Genomic DNA, 19,600 nt, shown 5'->3' with positions numbered 1-19,600 from the left:
TACAATTTTGTAAGATTCTTTTAGACTTCTGTATCAGTTACATTTAGCTTAGGAACACCCTTTTTCTTTTCTAATAGAAATTTTGAGTGAAACTTGTGGAAGAAAAAAAAAGTATTTAACATGTTATACACTCTTAAATAAATATTTAGTTTAATTAAAAATTACAATATTATTATTTTTAATAGTTTATTATTATTATTATTTTGTGAAAATGATGAACACTATTGAGGCAATTTGACCCTTCCGCCCATGTTTTGAGTTCACACAAAACAAGGTGATGTCTTAAGGAAGCAGCATGAGTCACATATTTCACTCTCATAGCTTTCTCTCTCCAACTGATAAGAGACGTAGTCCCATGTGGGTTCTTAGGATCCACTCACTCAACTCTAACTCTCGTGTTCTTCCTTTTCTCTTCAAAAAACTTGTGATTCTCAAACACCCTTTTTCTCCTTTTCATTCTTCTTCTCTTTTTCTCCCTCCAATGGCTGCACCTTGCTACTGCCTCTCTACATAACGTCAATTTATCTTCCTTTTTCATCTGGGTCTTGTGAATTGCGACTGTCACTGCTTTCTTTAGCTTCTGGGCCTCGCTCAGAAGGCAGAATGATGTCTGTCACAGGAAAAACCATTGATTTTGCTGGGAAAAACTTGGTCTCTTGTGGCTGCTCTTCCAATGCTTCTTTTGATAGGTACACAGTCAGGAACCCCTCCAGGGTTAGTTCTAAAGGGTGTGGCAAAGGCCATGGAGCATGTAAATTGTTCTGTTGTACTAAGAGGAACACTCAGTGTCGGGTTTCTTCTATGAAGACTGCGGAACCTACCTTGAATGGTAAAAGATTTGATTTTGATTTCATGCATTGATGTTTACCGTGAATGGTAAAAGATTTGATTTTGATTTCATGCATTGATGTTTGTGTAAAAATTGTACACTGTCAATCAATCAGAAACCATCTCTGGTATGAATTTTTGAGTTTGTCTTTGTAGAACTCAACTATAACTGTAATAGAATGATTGTTTACAATTTATACCATTTTCAAGTAAGACAATGGAAGTGATTCAGGTTACTTTAAGTGCATGTACTGTTTGAATGAAGGAACACTATAGTTGTGGAACTAGAGTTTGAAACTTTTGGTTTTTGAATAGGGGGGACTCAAGCAATTGAAGGCCTTAACAAAGGATTGAACTTGAAGGGTTATTCAGAAGCCCCAATTTCTGCATCTGGGTTCTTTGAAGCTGTTGCTGATGATTTGCTAACTCTCAATAAAAATCTGCAGTCGGTAAGTAATGCTTCTGGAATGAGTGCTTTCTGGTGTTTTATTTATTATGAACTGTGTGTGATTGTTGTTGTACCGTCTCATGAAGTCTTGTGTTGTTCTATATATTGTGAGTGAGATTGCCTTCAGCAGACCAGAAATGTATAGAATTTTTAAAGGAAGGCAACAAGGGGAATAGGCACTTCAATGAAGTCCTTTACATGTTCTTGGATTTTGTTCTTGTTAACCTCTATTGAATTCATTATTTCGGCTTTGTTTACTATTTCTTTGTATCTTGACACCAATTTACAAATTGCAATGTTTTGGGATTAATGATGTTCAATTTTATTTACTTATTTACAAATTGTTGTATTGTAACATAAGTTACTATTCACTTGTGTGATCTTTTTTGTTTTGTAAGAATGTTAATCCAGTCAATTTGTGCAAAGTACTTATCATTCTCATTGCCTGCTGAACCTTCTTTCACTTAGCTTCTTTTGCTTTGCAAATGGTGATCATTGGATTTTTGTTACCTCACTTTTAATGTATATGATAAAGATGCTTTGATAGATTGTAGGAGCAGAAAATCCAGTTTTAATGTCTGCAGCTGAGCAGATTTTTAGTGCTGGTGGGAAGAGGATGAGACCAGCTTTGGTGTTCTTGGTGGCAAGGGCAACTGCAGAGCTGCTTGGCTTAAAGTAAGCACACAACTCTCTTTCTCACTCTCTCTCTCACACACACACAAGTACACACGGACACACAAAGGCATAACCACACGTTCTTTGTCGTACCTAAATATTTTATATGAAAATCAAAAGTTGAAAATTTCATGTTGAAACGGTTGACTCCAGGGAACTTACTGTAAAGCATCGACGTTTAGCGGAGATAATTGAAATGATTCATACTGCAAGTTTGATACATGATGATGTACTAGATGAGAGTGACCTTCGCAGAGGTAGCCCTGTGATTTCTCTTTTGTATACCCTTTTTAATTTTCCTGATTTAGCTTTAGATTTCTGATTGTCTTATTTAGTAAGATGTATGCTATGAAGCAATTCTTCTCACACCATAAGTTTTTTTTTTAGCTTTTCTTAAGCTGGGATGACCATGTTACAGTTTATTTGATAAAATGTTTCCTTTACACGTTATGTTTGTGTAAAAGCAGTGGTACTCGGGCTTGCATCATGTTTGAAATGTGTTCCATCATAGTCTTTGGTCTGGTTCAGAACATTCTGGATTAGTAATGATTTTCTGTAAAATGCACACACTTTTTGCAATAAAAATATCTCTACGAAGAGGAGAAAAGAAAGAAAATAAGGGAGAACTAAGTAAATTTTGGTACTGAAGTAGGAAAAAACGTACATTGAAGCCTCTTCAACATCAAAGTCTTATCCCTCTAGGTGAGGTCAGTTACATGGATTTCTTTCAACCCAGTTTTACACATGATAAAGAATAAAAAAGTGAGTGTCATCAGTGCTTCCGATTATTGGTTGCATGGAGTTCATCTCTTTAAGCAAGGACAGAAGACCAAAATAGCAATGCAAGTTTTGGTAAAATATACCATTTTGGTAGGCTGCTAGTGCCATTCTATAGCATATAATTGGAAGCTAAGAGTATACTTCTCATTACATGCTCATGGAACTGTTTCTAATGATCTTTGCGTTTCAAGTAAAAACTCACAAAATTGTGTTTTCAAATATACACATGTCAGATAGATATATAAATATCTTGCTTGAATAGAACATGAACATTTTAGTTCCTGTTTTAATAAATTCATTTTGTTATGTACCAACAGGGAAGAAAACTATGCATCAGATTTTTGGAACAAGAGTTGCAGTGCTGGCTGGAGACTTCATGTTTGCACAGTCATCATGGTATCTAGCCAACCTTGAAAATATTGAAGTCATTAAACTAATCAGCCAGGTGAGTTCCATCACCATGCCTATTTAAGGCACCATCTTTTACTTCCATGCCTAAAATCATTATTCCAAACAAATGATTGATGCACCCTGGAGCCAGTTACTTAATCGTGGGTGTAAGATATGCACAATTCCATTTTATATAGTTCTTTTTGCATAACTACTTGGTGCTTTTTTAGGTGATCAAAGATTTTGCAAGTGGGGAAATAAAGCAGGCCTCAAGTTTGTTTGATTGTGATGTTCAACTTGAAGAGTATCTCATTAAGAGCTATTACAAGACAGCATCCTTGATTGCAGCCAGCACCAAGGGAGCTGCGATCTTCAGCGGTGCTGACAGCGGCATCACTGAGAAAATGTATGAATATGGAAGGAATCTGGGTCTATCCTTCCAAATTGTGGATGACATTTTGGATTTCACGCAATCAGCAGAGCAACTGGGAAAGCCTTCTGGCAGTGACCTTGCTAAGGGTAACCTTACTGCACCAGTAATATTTGCACTGGAGAAAGAACCAAAATTGAGGGATATCATTGAGTCTGAATTCAGTGAGGGTGGTTCCCTTGATGAGGCCATCAATATGGTTAAGAGTTGTGGGAGCATTGAAAGGGCTCAAGAGTTGGCCAGAGAGAAAGCTGATCTTGCAATTCAAAGTCTGCAGTGCCTTCCTCAGAGTGTGTATCGTTTAGCCCTTGAGGATATGGTGGCATATAACCTTCAGCGGATTGCATAAGCTTATGCATGCTCAAGTATAAAAATAAAAACACAAAAACATTCTTTTGGTTATAATATGTAGGGATATACGCCTTGAACATGTCATTTCAAGAATTTCCTCCAAATTCTGCTCCTGTGCTACTTTTGGGGTACAAAGCAAGTGAACATTCTCATAATTTAATATATTTGCAGCTTCTCCCTCAAAGTAAAGAGCAATAACATAATATATTCCTTTATTGTATCAATACAAGTTGCAGTATATTCTTTCCCCCATTTTTCCTTCCTGGAATCATGAAAAGAGTAAGGATAACAAATGAATATTTGATTTTCTTTTTCTTTCCTTTTCTGAAGATAGTATAGAATTGGGCTTATAAACTCCATATGGTCTTTGCGTTTTCTCATTCATTGTTTGTCATACTTTATTCTTTCCTATCTACAAAAGTTTTAATTTTTAAGCATTTGCAAATTCTTATTCTTTATGGTAATTGAGTAATATGACCAATATGTTTTTTATGGATGTCATTTAGTGATTGGTTTATGATGGTGTTTATGATTATTATTATTGATTGTGAAAAAAATTTAGACCAATTATAGAATGATACGGAAATAATATTTAAATATTGTCAAAAAAATGTTGTCCAAGTATGATTTTCTCTTTACATAATACAATGGAACACCAATTGTTTGATTTGTTTGTTTTCCAAACCACACACGAAATCTCATCAATTTGAAATATGATTTGCTCGATTCCCAAAGGATATGTTGCAGTAATTGGGGAAATGTACGTGAGCGTGTGATAGTTAAAGGTCTAAGTTGAATAATTTGGACAATATTACCAAAAAGTTGTTGCATATATTTTGGATTCACAAAATTTTGCTTGCTCATAAGCTTGTCACCTTTTTTTATATTTGAGGTTTGTTTGTGCAGTGACTAACCTATTTATACAGAGTAATTGTAAACGATAGTTTTTGCACACACATCCTATAAAAGTTCCAAAAATTTAATTTTTAACATTTTTCAATAATTAAAACATAATATAAAATATCTTTCTTGTTGCATGTTCATTCATACACAATAAAGCTAAATAATAGAAACATATTTACTCACATGAGGTAGGAAATGCTTTTGATCTATCAAACATTTTTTTTTCACACATTGGAGTATATAAATTTTCTTCTGCTCTCAAAACATGATATTTTTATGAATCAAATAACAATAGAGTATGAAAATCTTATTCAAAATCTCAAAATTCACACAATTTAAACATTTTAACATAATATTCCTTCTTATAAATATAAATATATGTCCACTACACACACATGTCATATCATAATATAATAAAGATATATTCTTATTCATATTGGTCATTATTGTTTTAAGATTAAATAAAGTAAACTGAATTTTTTACTCTATTAAATATACGAGTAAAGAGAAAGTTAGCTAACCTAAGTCGTCTTTTAACGAATTCTATTTATCATATAATTATCATTCATTCAATTTATAAATAAATATCTCAAATTAATTAAATAATGATCAATTAATTCATTAAGACTCTCACTTGTGTTAAGTGTTCACAAGTGAGATTCTCATTATACTTCACAAGTTTCAATAATCTACATGTGAAGTATTATTTTATTCTTTTACCTTTCTAATTAAGCAAGCATGTGTGGATCTTTGAATTAACCAAAAAAACTTGAATTAGTTTATTTATCAAAAAGTGTTTTAAAATAATCATAAAAGCATAAATCAGAACTAAAAAAGAATAGATAAAACGTACTCTATTTTGAAGAAAATTAAAGAATAACGCTTAGATTGCACATAACCTAAGAATTAACTGTAAAATTACAAGAGAATCAACCTAGGAGACTTATCCTTCCATGTAAAAGACAACACAGGACCTAAAAGTGCAGTAATGAGCATGGTGAGTGATGAATTGAGATGAGGTGGATGATGGGATGGAAGGATGAGTGATTTGATAAGCTCTGTTAAACCATTATTTATAACAGGATTTGGTTCTTCCTAGATTTTGAACCAAAGATTTCTTTCTAGATCTTTTTACATCATTCGTCCCTTCATGGGTTACCTCTACAACATCTCACATCTCTTAAGTTGTTTCACACACCGAGCTTCTATAGAATTCATCAATTGTAAGTGCATAGGAGAAGATGTTCTTGGCGCTCACATCATAATGAGCTCTCCTACTTTCTTCTGTTGTCCACCTAGAAAATTCCTTAGGTTTGGTTTTCCTACTTTCTACCTTTGTTCATAGGGTCCATTGATCACGACATCTCATACACCTTTTGTCTATTGATTCCAAGAAAATCTTCATTCTAATTTTCCAAAAGGGATAATTCTCACCTGCAAATAGAGGTGGCCTATTGTGGATACACCTTCTCCAAAAGTTTGAGATATAATGGCCATATGGATCTTGTTTAATTGATTAAAATTTTATTTCTAGCTTTGGTGCCAATTATTAAAAATAGGAAGCCTTATATCTCAATCCAAGAAGGAAGGGGGGTAAGGGGGAGGGGTGATAGCTTCGTCCAGAGACATAGTTAAGCAAAGATTAGCGAGAATGGCACAATGCCTCATTGTCATCCCTAGTTATTCTTTTAAATATTACAAAAAAAATTGTATTGCATATGGTCAGGTACCCTTTGACCTTACCAATATTATCTCTTACTAGGATAACTTAGTGTAAATCATACCTCATATGTTGCATGTCGAGGCCGAGTGCTACTTACTAAAGGTTAAACGTTGTCTGTTGAGGATCATATGCCGCATTCCAAAGACCAAGTATTGCCTAATGAAGTTTACGTGTCGCTCGCTAAGTGTTATGTGTCGCTTGCTAATATGTTGCCAACCAGGATTGGGTGTTGTATGCTGAAGCTAATGGTGATCTACTCAGCCACAAACTGTCCTTGTAAATACAATGTCTTATTGATTCTACTCATCCATAAGTTAGCCTATCTGATAGCTTCTACCTAGTCACAAGCCAAGTTGTCTAACTGCTTCTACCCTACTACAAGCCAGCTTGTCTAACTACTTGTACCCGACCACAAGCTGACCTGTCTTACTATTTATATTCGACCACAAGCCAACTTGTATGAACACCACTACTCGACCATAAGTCAGTCTATTTGACTACCTTTCGGATTAACAAAGCTAATGATGTATCACTATGTAACTTAGCATAATCTAGATCAAACAACTGGCTCATGAGGTAAATGGACCACTAGGCTCACCAAGACCTATATAGGTGAGAGTCAACAAACGTCATAATTATCCTATAAGTAGTATAACCATTGAGGTAAATAATTTACGCTCATTATTACAACATTATTTATTATCTGACACAATCAATTGACTTGGTCATCAGAATGTTTTCTATAAGTACATCTCTTCTTGATCTTGAAGAGATATGAACTTAAAATATCACGATTTAAAGAGTAATAAATATTTACTAAAAATAGTTTGAAAAATCTTTACATAATATACTCAACCTCGTAAGAACTATTTCAATATAAAATTTAATTCTTTTTTTTATATATTTTACATATTTTTCATAACAAAATTTACTTATATCGCCTTGTTAAGAACAATCAATTCTATTTCAAAAGTCTCAAAGAATTTAGTTTAAAATGCTAGTTTTTAATGAAAAACATTAGTATGTTATACTTATAATTTGATCCCAAAGTCTTCTTTACTTTATTAAAATTCTTAAAATGAGCTTTCGCGACTTTTTAGTAAGCTAAAATCAATTAAAGAGGATTTTATGATGATTGCAATCAATTAAATAATATTTTAATAAATTTAATCAAAGGTAAAATTAAATCATAACAAAAGTACAAACAAGTGATTTTACAAACTAAAGTTTTACTTTAATTACCTAAAATCTTCTAATGTGTAAATCTAACAATATTTGATAAACATAACAGATTAGAAGAAAATTTTTTAACCAATTAAAATTAACTTAACTTTTACTAAAGAGTTTAAAACACTAAAACAAGTTTAAATAAAAATTGAACATCATTTAAGTTACGATAAATCAGATGGCATTTATTACTCATGGACAAGCTCACGATTGTTTCATTCGATATCTTGCAAAAATATATCTGAATTATTTTAAAACTATCAAATAATCTTATTGAACGTCTAATTAAAGATTTATTATAAAAAATTCAAATCATTATATAAGCTCTATTTTTATATGAATTTTGTAATTTTCAGTTGAAGGTGTTTGACGAACAGGATGATTGTGGTTTGAGAATGAAAAAATATAATTTTATTTAATTGATTTATTTTGAAAAGTTTTATTTTACGTTTTCTTTAATCCTATTTAGGTTAGTTTTTATATAACCCGTTTTATTATTAACTTAAGGTTTAAATCTTTTTAGTCCCTAAGTTATGAGCGGATGTTCAGTTTAGTCCCCGCTTTTAAAAATGTAAATTTTTGGTCCCTAAGTTATAAAAAATGTATTAAATAAGTTCTTTTTTAACTTGAAATACTGTTTTTGGTTGTTTCTTAAAAACTATTACATCTTTTGAAATACTATTTTTTGTTGTTTTTTAACAACTATTACATCTTTAGATTGCTCTGATTTGTTTCTTAATAATAACATCATTTTAGATTGCTCTTTCTACTTTGACTATGAACATTTGAAATACTGTTTTTGGTTGTTTCTTAACAACTGTTACATCTTTTGAAATACTGTTTTTGGTTGTTTCTTAACAACTGTTACATTTTTAGATTGCTCTGATTTGTTTCTTAATAATAACATCATTTTAGATCGCTCTTTGTACTTTGACTATGAACATCAAAAAAGGACTTATTTGATACATTTTTTATAACTTAGGGACCAAAGATTTACATTTTTAAAAGCGAAGACTAAACTGAACATCCGCTCATATATTAGAGACAAAAAAGAGGGATGATTTACACTATAAAATCATATATAAAGGTCAATATAATCATCCGCATATAATGATTATTTTGTTTTATTTTAATAGAATATAAAATTAATTTTGAGTTATATATAAAGGTCAATAAAATTAAGTAGTTGGTACAACTAATTTTTCAGAATCTCTATTTAAAAAACACAATATTGTAAAGGCCGGCTCGGGTTTTATTTGTCCTGTTTCACTTTTTCTTCTTAGAATCTCCTACGTCTTGTCTTTTAGAATATACTTATTTCTCATTGATGACAAACTTCATATAAATGTCTCCCTTAATATTTATATAAATATAGCATGCATACACACAATAAATTAATATATATATATATATATATATATATATATATATATATATATATTTCTAATGATAATGTTGATTATTAATTTTAATTTTTGAATAGATAAAAAGGCTATCACTGACTATTATATCATTATTGTTATGATTATACTAAGATAGTTACTACTACCATCGTTTAGTGATAGCTGGATAACAACTATATCAATATTAGAATCAATTATAGTTCTCATAATAAGAATACAAATATCATTAACGTTGTCCCCTTTTCCTCTTTGATTTTTTTTCTTTTGACATATAATTTTTTTTTCTTAATTTATGTGGATAACACGCTTTATATTTAGACAAGTAGCGCGGTCTTGAAAACAAGTTAAAACTTATAATTTGATTTTGGAAAACTAAATTCTAAATATGGTTTTGTCATCTTTGTGTCAAAATTTGGTTTCTAATAAATTCAATTTTCAATTAATTTTATTCTTTTAGTTTAAATATCTTTTTTATTTCTATTTTCGTCAACTTTGTTTAATGTATGATTTTTTTTTCTGAGTGTTCAATATAGTTTTAATTTTTGTAATTTATATTCAATATGGTCTTTTTTTCATTATCCCGTCTACATCATTAATAATAGATTGTACATGTAGACACTTTTTAAATGAGGTGTTCGTTTTTGTCATATGTGGTCAGTTCAACGTAGTCTGACGTGACATTAATTTGATTATTGAGGTTTAGTCAAAGAAAAACGTGTGTTTGGGGTTCGAAAGTCTGGGTTTATTAGATGGTTCATGAAAATTGCATGCAAGGTCATTGTGGTGTGTTACATTTTGTTCATCTTTTCTTGAAATTCCAATAATTGATCATTGCTCAGGTTAAGTTTGTGTTCTTAACCTATGGTTTTCCTATAGACAGTTGGTACATGTTGTCCATGAGGGTCAATTGGCCTTATTGGATTACCTGCTGGCCTAACCACATATCCTCTTGCCTGGCAAACACTTTGGTCATGGTTGCTTGAAAGGTAGCTTTGAATGCAAAAGAGGAGTCACATGTTGGATAGGAGGGGTCAACAACGCTTGGTGCAAGGGCAAGTTCATGGAAAGTAAATAGCTATGCCTTGTCTATGCAGTTCTTTCTTCTGAACTTCTTATATATGGGGGGCTAGAGAGAGAGAAGCACAAAAGTGTCATAATTGACTCCCATTTCCTTCAAAGAGCTTTGATGAGTGTGTGAAAGCCCAAACTGACATTGGGTGCCTCAATAGTGTAAGCAATGCCCCGAGAAATGTGGGCTCCAACATAACTTTCATTATCTCGTATATGAGATAGGACCTCTTACGGTTAAGATATAATGTATGAGTGTTGAGGCTAAGGTTAGTGTAGAGAAGGCACTCCACATTTGTGCGAGTGAGTTCAGATGCTTTCGGAGAAAGCATATAGGTGTGTCATTGACACCCAACATATATGTGCGGCCAATTATACATAAGACTGAGGCAATCTCCTCATGGTCCTCGTGACCACTCAAGAAAGCACTAAAGGGTGTTACTTTGCCGGAAAGAGTTGAAGTTGTCCTCAAATAGGTATTCAGGGTTTGTTCCTCTCTGATTGGTAAGCAATGGCATAGAAGTCTTTGACAAGCACTTCATTAATTTCATTAAGGAGGTTTCTTAACACCATATGTCAATTCCTTCTCTCAAACTTCACGTGGAACTCATCGCACTCCCTAAGATACAATTTAACCTTTCTCTTATTTATGAAGCTTCTAGGCATGTTCTCAACAAAACAATTGACAGCCATCTCTAAAGAGAACTTATGCTGAGCATAATTTTGCACCATGTTTTTCTCCATGAAGTCAAGTTGCGGAGCATGGGAAGAAGAACCTTGAGTTACTTTCTTCTTTTTGGCTTCTTAAGAGGTTATTATTCACACATATATTGATATGGAGTAACATGTCTAGATATATACGAAACTAAAGTAAGTGTAAGGAGGATCGCCACTAGTTTTTGCTACAAGATAAGATCGAAAACTAAATTGAGAGATAGGTTTTGTCTCAAAGAAGAAATGTAAATCTATGCAAATCACTTTTGTTTCATTAATAAAAAGTGTGTCTTACAAAGGAGGCTAGAGGTTGCTTATATAGGTTTTGGAGAGGAAGAAGGGTGAATGATCTAAGAGATGTGGGACTTGGATGATGAGGACTTCATAACACACGACTAAGGTAGCTTAAGTTCCACATCAATCAATTCCTCATCATCTTAAAGGTATATAAGCTACCTAGCTTGTTTGAAGATAGAAACTAAAGTTAGACAAGAGTTTCCTTGCATTACAAGTAACCAAATGAAGACTTATCTAATATTCTTTTCTTTTAAAGTCCAAGCTATGTGAAGTCCCACATTGCTTTCATTTTAAAAAGAAGAAGAATATATAAGCTTCTTACAACAGATAAAGCACAAAGAAAACAACATATATTACTAAAGGCAAAATACAAGCCAAAGATAGCTATTATACTCTTTTTTACTCTTCATGTTTTATACAAGCTAAATAAGCCTATTTTTACTCTTTTCTACTCTTCATGTTTTATACAGGTTTTATCCAAAAAAACCTATGATCGTATCATCCCCCAAGTTGGAGAGGATTTAACCTCGAATTTGAAAATCCTACAAAACAGAAAGAGATCAATGACTTATTTTGAAAGCATGTCATTATTGAATGACTTTATTTCTTTTGTAACATAAAGGAACTCCTCCTGGATCAAATGTCAGTCTGTAATAAGCATAAACATAACTTTAATTAATTTTGTTTTTTCAAAAAAAGGATAAAGAAAGTTAACACTAGAAGAAGGTCTCCTTGGTTTTAGATTTATTTTATTGATGAAAACTAGGAATTCTACTTTAGAAAAACTTTAATTTTTGTTTTGACTTAATTGTAACAAAAAAGGTAAATTAACTCCAGAGATGGGTTGGAAAATTTTATTGAAAAAGTTTAAATAAAAGAGGGACTATTTTTAGAAAAGAATTAGGGAACAAATATAGAAAGATTAAGAATTGAAGAAAAGTTGAAAGATTGAGAATCTCGCCTTAAGTCACTTGGAGCTATTAGAATTGTGGGAGGGAAAGATGCCTTCAGTAGCACTTCCTCTTGGAATAAGACTCTTACCTTCTCCTTTCTTCGTACAAGTTCTTCTTTCTCTTTCTTTGTTCCCTCTGCTCATTCGCTCTTCTCATTTTCTTCTTTTCCTCTCTCATCTTTTCTATCTTTAATGATCTCTATACGAGAGATTAAGAAATTGAGCTTGACCTTCTCCTTTTATTCACTTGAGGAGGAAGAAGAATGAGAAATGTGTGACAGTAAGGAAGGGGTTGAATAATCAGTGACAATTTCTTCACCCCTAATGCACATTGCCCTTTTGTTAGGACAAGCGGAAGTTATATCACCATGTCCTAAGAATTTAAAACATTTAATATGACTTGGTCTAAAATGTGATTTAGGTTGGGAAATGAATGGTGTGAATAAGAATGATGGCGGGATTTGTAAATGGGCTCTTTAGAAACATCCTTTTCTTTCTCCTTTGATTAGAAAGATTTATAAAACAACATCTTTTTGAAGAAGTTGAAAATTTGTTGTGGGAAGACGTTTTTCTCAAAATTTGTTTTTCAACCTTCATTGCTCTATGAACCACAATATCTAAAATCTCATGATCATGGAGTTCAACTACATTTTGGATGTTTCTATTGAGTCCACTAATGAATCTTGTTATTTTTGCTTGTTTATTTTCTCTAGTGTTAATGTCATGCATGAGCACTTCGAGCTCACATGCATATTCCTCCACACTTCGTCTACCTTGACTAAGTCGTTGGAGTTTAACCAAAAGTCCCCTAAGGTAGTAAGGAGGTACAAAACGATGGATTATAATGTCCAAAAAATGTTCTCATGTGCTTGCTGGTGAGGTCATGGCTGTCAAGTTCCTTCTATTTAACCATTGCATGACATATCCCTCTAAAGCTAAAGAAGTTAACTTTACACGCAAGTCTTCATCTACATTACACAAAGCAAAAAAAAATGATCTACTTTAGCTATCCAATCTAAAATAAATGGAAGGATCTTCTTCGCCACAAAAGGAAGGAAAGTTGAGTTTAGGAACATTCAACATTTGATCTCCATAAGCACGCTCCTCATGACTCCACTTACAAAAATATACTAAAAATAGTTTTTTAGTTGCAAAACGTTCTTTGGATATTTTGAGATGTATTAGTGTAGCTACAACTAAATTGAGCTCATTGAGGTCTGAAAATAAATTGGTTAAAGTTTCATGACACCTTAAAGAAAAATATATAAATAACAAATAATGAAGACCACAAGAAGTCAATCCAAGCATAGAAGTCAAAACAAGCATAGCATGAAAAAAATGAAGAAATTTGGCAGGCTAAACGGTACCCTATGTTAAACGGAGAATTTCATCCAATGATGAAACTCTCATGAGCTGTTTGTTATCTTCTTCTAGAATGATTAAATGATCAAATGTCACTTTAGTAATGAAAATTTGAAATGATTATAGTTGTTTTGAACGTGCATTAAATGTCATTAAATTCACAATGTCTCAAAACAACAAAAGTGATAAGAAAAATGACATATTTGTCTACATGCATATCCACTCTACTATATGCAGATTATCTATGTCAAGTATCCATCTACTTTATCATACACAATTCAGAAGTCGCCGTTAAAGACAAAGAAGACATTCACAGAATGTTCTCTTTATCAAAAGTCGCACCAAAGAGATCGTAAAACCTACTTTTGATAAAGTACTAAAAAAGCTAGAATGGTCTGACAAGTTGACTTTAACCAACGGTTACTACCTACGACAAGGCTAAGAATGTCTGAAGATCAAAGTAAAGTACTATCTAATAGACATTTTCTTGAAACCTATATATTGAAGAATGTTGAAGAAAAAAGAAAGAGAATAAGCGCATGAACACGAAAGAAAATATCTGAGAAGAAAAACAAGCTCAAAAGAAAAAGAAAAACAATCTCAAGATTTATAGAATCATAGGCTTACGGTTATTAGAAGAAAGATAACTCTAAGAGTCTGTTAGATTGAATTGTATTGTATACAATTCAATTGTATTGTATACAATTGCAAATTCCGAAAAGAATTCAAACACTCAATGCTAAACTCAGTGTGGTTAAACGGTAACTAGATGAGTTTGTATAATGAAACCAGTAATAGATGAAACTCAATTAGACAGTGCACAAAAAAATACCGAAAGCGCCTAGAGATATCAAAAATAGTAAAGAATACTATACAACTATGAGTGAGTGAAACTTAACATAATAGTATATCAAAAAGTGTTAAAAAACTTAAATTAATTAATATTAACTTGTGAAGATTATATTAGCTATTATTATTCTTTAGTGTAGTTTTAAAAAAATTAAATAAAACCCTCCATTATAAGTTCACCGCATACTTCAATTTTTATCTTAAATAATTAATCTTTTCTTATAAATTTAAAATTTATGCTTATTCAACTTAAAAATTCTTATTATTTCTATATATTCTAACATCATTTTGTTTAACTTCTTTTTTTCATCAATCGGTAACCATTAATAAAGAGGTTTTTTTTTATAACTGTTTTGTGATTCTTCATAATATACATATATGTTACTCATTTTATCTTTATTTATATAATTTAATTTATTCTTTAAATTTTATAAATATTTTTTGTTTTAATTAATTATTTATAATAAAATTCAAAATTACTTATTTTTAAAAAATTAATAATATTAATTTTTATTATTATTATAATAAAAAGTAGATACAGACATGTTCCAGTAGTATTAATGAATGAGTTTGATAAGCCCGAGGAAGTTGTACAGACGTAGAATAGTGACATATTTTGCCACATCGAAACCAACGGCATAGAGATAATCACAACTCATGCAGGCATTGAAAGAAGGAACGGAAAAAGAGAAGATAGAAGGAACCAAAAACTAAAGAGGTCATTTTTGTCTTTACCATTCAGTGCTATTTTCTTATCGTTTAATATATTATGTTTTTAATTTTCTAAATTTGCAATATCAGATGTGAACCTTTGTCTCAGTCAAAATTAGATATAATTACTGATAATGTTTAATATTCTTTTTCTAATTTTGAGAAGACCCAATGAAGTATCTGAATTTGAATCTTGACACTGGTTGGAAGAAAAGTTGCATGCTGAGAAAATAGTAAATCATAATTGACAGTTTTCCTTCTTTTTTTTTTTTTAAATTTATATGATTGTGTAAAGATTTTTTTTTAGCTGGATTTTTTTTATTTATTTTTGTTGAATTCAAAATATTTCGTTTTAAAGTGTCTCTAATACACGTTTAGGATAATAAATTAAATTAATGATTAAATATGTTTTTTTTATTAATTTTAAGTAAGAATTAGAATTAGTTATTTTTTTATATTTTAATCTAATTTAGTTTTTCAAAATTTGATTTTCTATTAAATTTATTGATCCTTCAAATGTATATTTGAGTTGTTTATATAATTTAACACATTTTTATTTTATAGTTGAGAAATGTGTTTAAAATATCAAATAAATTTAATAAAATTTTATTAAAAAACTAAATTCATATATTTCTAAAATTAAAAGATTAAATTGAATTAAGGTTTTAAAAATAAAATAATTTTAATTTTGATTGAAAGTTAAGAAAAAAAACATAATTAATCCTTAAATTAAATATTTAAGTTTACTAATATAAATATTGGGGTTAAATATGTTTTTCGTCCCCCAATTATTGGCCGTTTTTGTGTTTAGTCCCTCTTTCAAACTATAGTACAATTTAGTCCTTTAACTTTAGAAAACTCTGGTGTTAGTCCTTTTTACCAAATTTTTTTAACTTTATTTGTTGTTTCAAACGCGTTTCTCAGTTAACATTGAAGCAAAAATGTGTCAAAATGTGTAAACAATCCAAATGTTATAATGTAATGTGCTCGAAACAACAAATAAAGTTTAAAAAATTTGGTAAAAAAGACTAAAACCATAATTTTCTAAAGTTGAAGGATTAAATTGTACTATACTTTGAAAGAGAGACTAAACACAAAAACGGCCAATAGTTGGGGGACAAAAAACATATTTAACCCTAAATATTGGTATGATGATAAATATAAGATGTAAAATTCAACGTAAAAAAAACAACATCTATTAAAAATACAATTTCTTTCTTTAAAGCAACTTTTAGTCCAAACAATAAATTTATTAAAATAAGTTAATATCTATTTTGATCTTTTAGTTTGTGAGGTGTATTAAAAGTTGTTCTATCTTTTTTCAGATGTTTAGAGTTATTCCATATTTTATAAAAAAACGGCTCAATTTGGTTCTTTTTGTTTAAGATGTTAAAAAACTAACAGAACTTAGCCAACCTGTCTAATTTTTTATTGCGTGACAACTGTGACCCAATTGACGTGACACCTAGTATTTCAAAATAATTAGGGTTTGTTTCTTCACCCAAAAACAAAGGTGCAACGCTAACACTCACCATCGCGCCATTGCAGTGCAACCGAAGACATCATCGGCGTCATGTCGGCAATGACACTCTCAAATGTGGCCTAATACACGAAAGTTCCTTGTCTTTTTTGCCCTAAGATCTTCTTGCAGAATCACAATCAATATTTGTGCAAAATTCTGGCACCCATAGACAATGACTAATTAAACTCAAATCAGTTCCAGTTTGCTCTTCCATTGGAAGAATGCCCTCTAGCATCAAATAATGAACCCTGGTCTAGAAAACTTGACCTCTTCTTTTCTTTTCCGTTTTCCAATGACAACACTATTTAAATCTTTCGACTTATCATCCATGTTAATTGAAGAAAATTTATTGTATAATTAGAAATTGTCTTCTGATAATTCCTAGGAATTCAACTTCAATTTCTCAAATTGGTACAAAATTTCTTCAATTGCTTTCATTGTATTGTAAAGCAGAGAGTAACATTTGCTAAAATAGTTTGTTTGGTAATTTGGCCATTACACTTCTTTTAATTTTGGCAATTGCACGTCTATTTAATTGTGGACCATTTTCAATCAGAATTGAACCATCACAACCCTAAAATTATCCCATCCATTTCAATAGTTAATACATAAATATCAATGATACAATTATATTATGTAGAGATATTTATGCAGGACCTCAACAAAGCAATCATGAAAATGAAGTCTGAGCAAGATAACAACCATGTTGGTATTAGGGAGAGCAGCTTCTCTAACAATGTCACACACAATGCAATCTACCTAAGGACAAGCGTTGAAGTGGAGCCCTACCTGAAGTTGACCATCAGAACAACCCATTAAGAATAAGAAGAACAAGAGAGACAAAACCGAAGGCCGAGAGCAAAGAGCAGAGCTTCCAGTATGTGTTACTCCAGTATTGAGTAACCTTTTAACGTTGCCACATTAATTAGGTCACAGTTGCCATGTAATGAAAAATTGGACTGGTTGGCTAAGTTCCCTTAGTTTTTTTAATGCCATAAGCAAAAGGACCAACTTGAACCATTTTTTACAAAATATGGGATAACTGTGAACATCTCAAAAAAGGTAAGACAACTTTGAACATAGACCAAAATAGGTATTAAACCTATTAAAAATATACGAACCTAAAATAAAATATTCAAACATAATAAAATTTAAGTATAAGCTTAACCACTTTACCAAAATTGATGACAAATACATCATAAAAAAAAAAGATAACAGAGAATTTTTAAAATAAACAAGAATTTACGTTGATTGAAAATCTCATTAATTAGAAATGATTCATGTCAACTATTTTGAAAAAGATATGGTATGAAAAAGATAAAATTAGAAAGAAATTAGAGGAAGAAAAAAATATTTCTGAGAAAGGAGGGAGAGAAAAAGAGAGAATGAAAACATTATATAACACTTTAATACATAATGTTACTTTTGTTTTTGTTAGATATATTATTTTTATTTTATATTTATCTTCTATCTTTATTAGGTTGTTATTATTTGTTATTTGTATTTTGGGCTTAATCCATATTTCTTCTATTATAAATAGAGGACCCTATGTGTATATTCAACACAAGGGAGATTAATCCTATACATAGTTTTTCATTATATTTAATATAGTATCTAGAGCCAAAGGTTCTTTTGAGTAAAAACAAAATCTTGTTGCCTCTGCCACTACATTCGTCGTTGTCGATGACGCTATCGTCTACCGTTGTCACTATTGGAGTTCTAGTTTCGACCAATAATCACATGGTTTTGATCATCTCGACCAGACGAACACCATACCATCAATGACGTCTTCATCTAAGCTCTTACGTGCTCTCAGCATCTTTTAAAGTTATGGATTTGCTTCCTTTTTTGTCGTGTATTATGACATGTCTAGTAGCAATTCAGAGTGTCGAGGTCGCTCGTTTTCCTCTTTTAGGTTCATCGTGCGTTGTCGCACGTTTCGTCTCCTCTCAAGCAGCTATTCAAAGCATTGAGGTTGCTCTTGTGCCTTAATTAGAGAATCTTGGACTTTTAATATTTCTCTCTCTTATTCATCCATGGTTTCTTCCACTATTGTTTATTCTGACTTCTCTTTTGTCACCATTGTATTTGACCCATCCATATATGCTTTTTTTTTTCATGGAAAAGATGGTTTTTATTAGTTTATTTATAGTCGTGGCGACTCTCCAACAATTACCTCTTTATTCACTAGTGACATTTCTTAAGGGAGATTTACATGGAGCAACCTCCCAGATTTGTTGCCCAGGAGAGTCTTCTGCGTTGGTATTTTGTCTTCTATGTCGTCTTGCAAATCATTAGCAATTTGATGTCACTCGAGTGCAGAAACATATATTTTCACTAAGTTTTCATGGATTATATAAGTAACAAATTTGGTACATACGATTTGTATGCATGAGCTTGAGGGTCAGTGTTAGATATGTTATCTTTATTTTATATTTATCTTCCATCTTTATTAGTTTGTTATTATTTTTTATTCATATTTTAGGCTTAGTTCATATTTCTTTTATTATAACTCTACGTGTATATTTAACCCAAGAAGATTAATCCTCTATATAGTTTTTCACTATATTTAACAATTTTAAACATTTATAATTTTACTAATAATTAGATAAAATATTAATGAGAGAGTATTTTCGGCCTTATAAAACTATTAGATGATAATATTTTTAAAATAAGGTACTTTAATAAATTATGAATGTACACTGAATATTTTCTAAACTCGTATTAGAAAGGTATTAAACAATTTTGAAACCATGATAAGATTTTTAAACTAAAATAATCAAAAGTCTAAATTCAAGTAAAAGACATTTTAGTTAATTAAGTACTAGATTAAAAAAAGTAATAAATCCCTACCCCTTAATCATGACAAATACATAAAACGAAAACAAGAAAACACATAATTACAGGTAAAAGACATTCTCTATAAATTCATGCGTTCATTTTTGGGAGGGTATAGTAGGAATGTTC

General features: G+C 31.1%; 1 protein-coding gene across 1 annotated transcript; it reads left to right on the top strand.

Moving 5' to 3' along the window:
* Positions 1-299: 299 nt before the first annotated feature.
* Positions 300-4,217, top strand: LOC106762491 (probable solanesyl-diphosphate synthase 3, chloroplastic). Its single transcript, XM_014646437.2, has 6 exons — positions 300-829; positions 1,144-1,277; positions 1,824-1,951; positions 2,105-2,208; positions 3,049-3,176; positions 3,352-4,217. The coding sequence occupies exons 1-6, from the start codon at positions 604-606 to the stop codon at positions 3,898-3,900; spliced, it is 1,269 nt and encodes a 422-aa protein (XP_014501923.1). The 5' UTR covers positions 300-603; the 3' UTR covers positions 3,901-4,217.
* Positions 4,218-19,600: the final 15,383 nt, after the last annotated feature.

Source organism: Vigna radiata, chromosome 5, assembly GCF_000741045.1.
Source record: "Vigna radiata var. radiata cultivar VC1973A chromosome 5, Vradiata_ver6, whole genome shotgun sequence".
NCBI classification, from domain to species: Eukaryota; Viridiplantae; Streptophyta; class Magnoliopsida; order Fabales; family Fabaceae; genus Vigna; species Vigna radiata.
The sequence above is the reverse complement of the archived record's forward strand: the minus strand, read 5'-3'. Positions and strand labels throughout refer to the sequence as shown.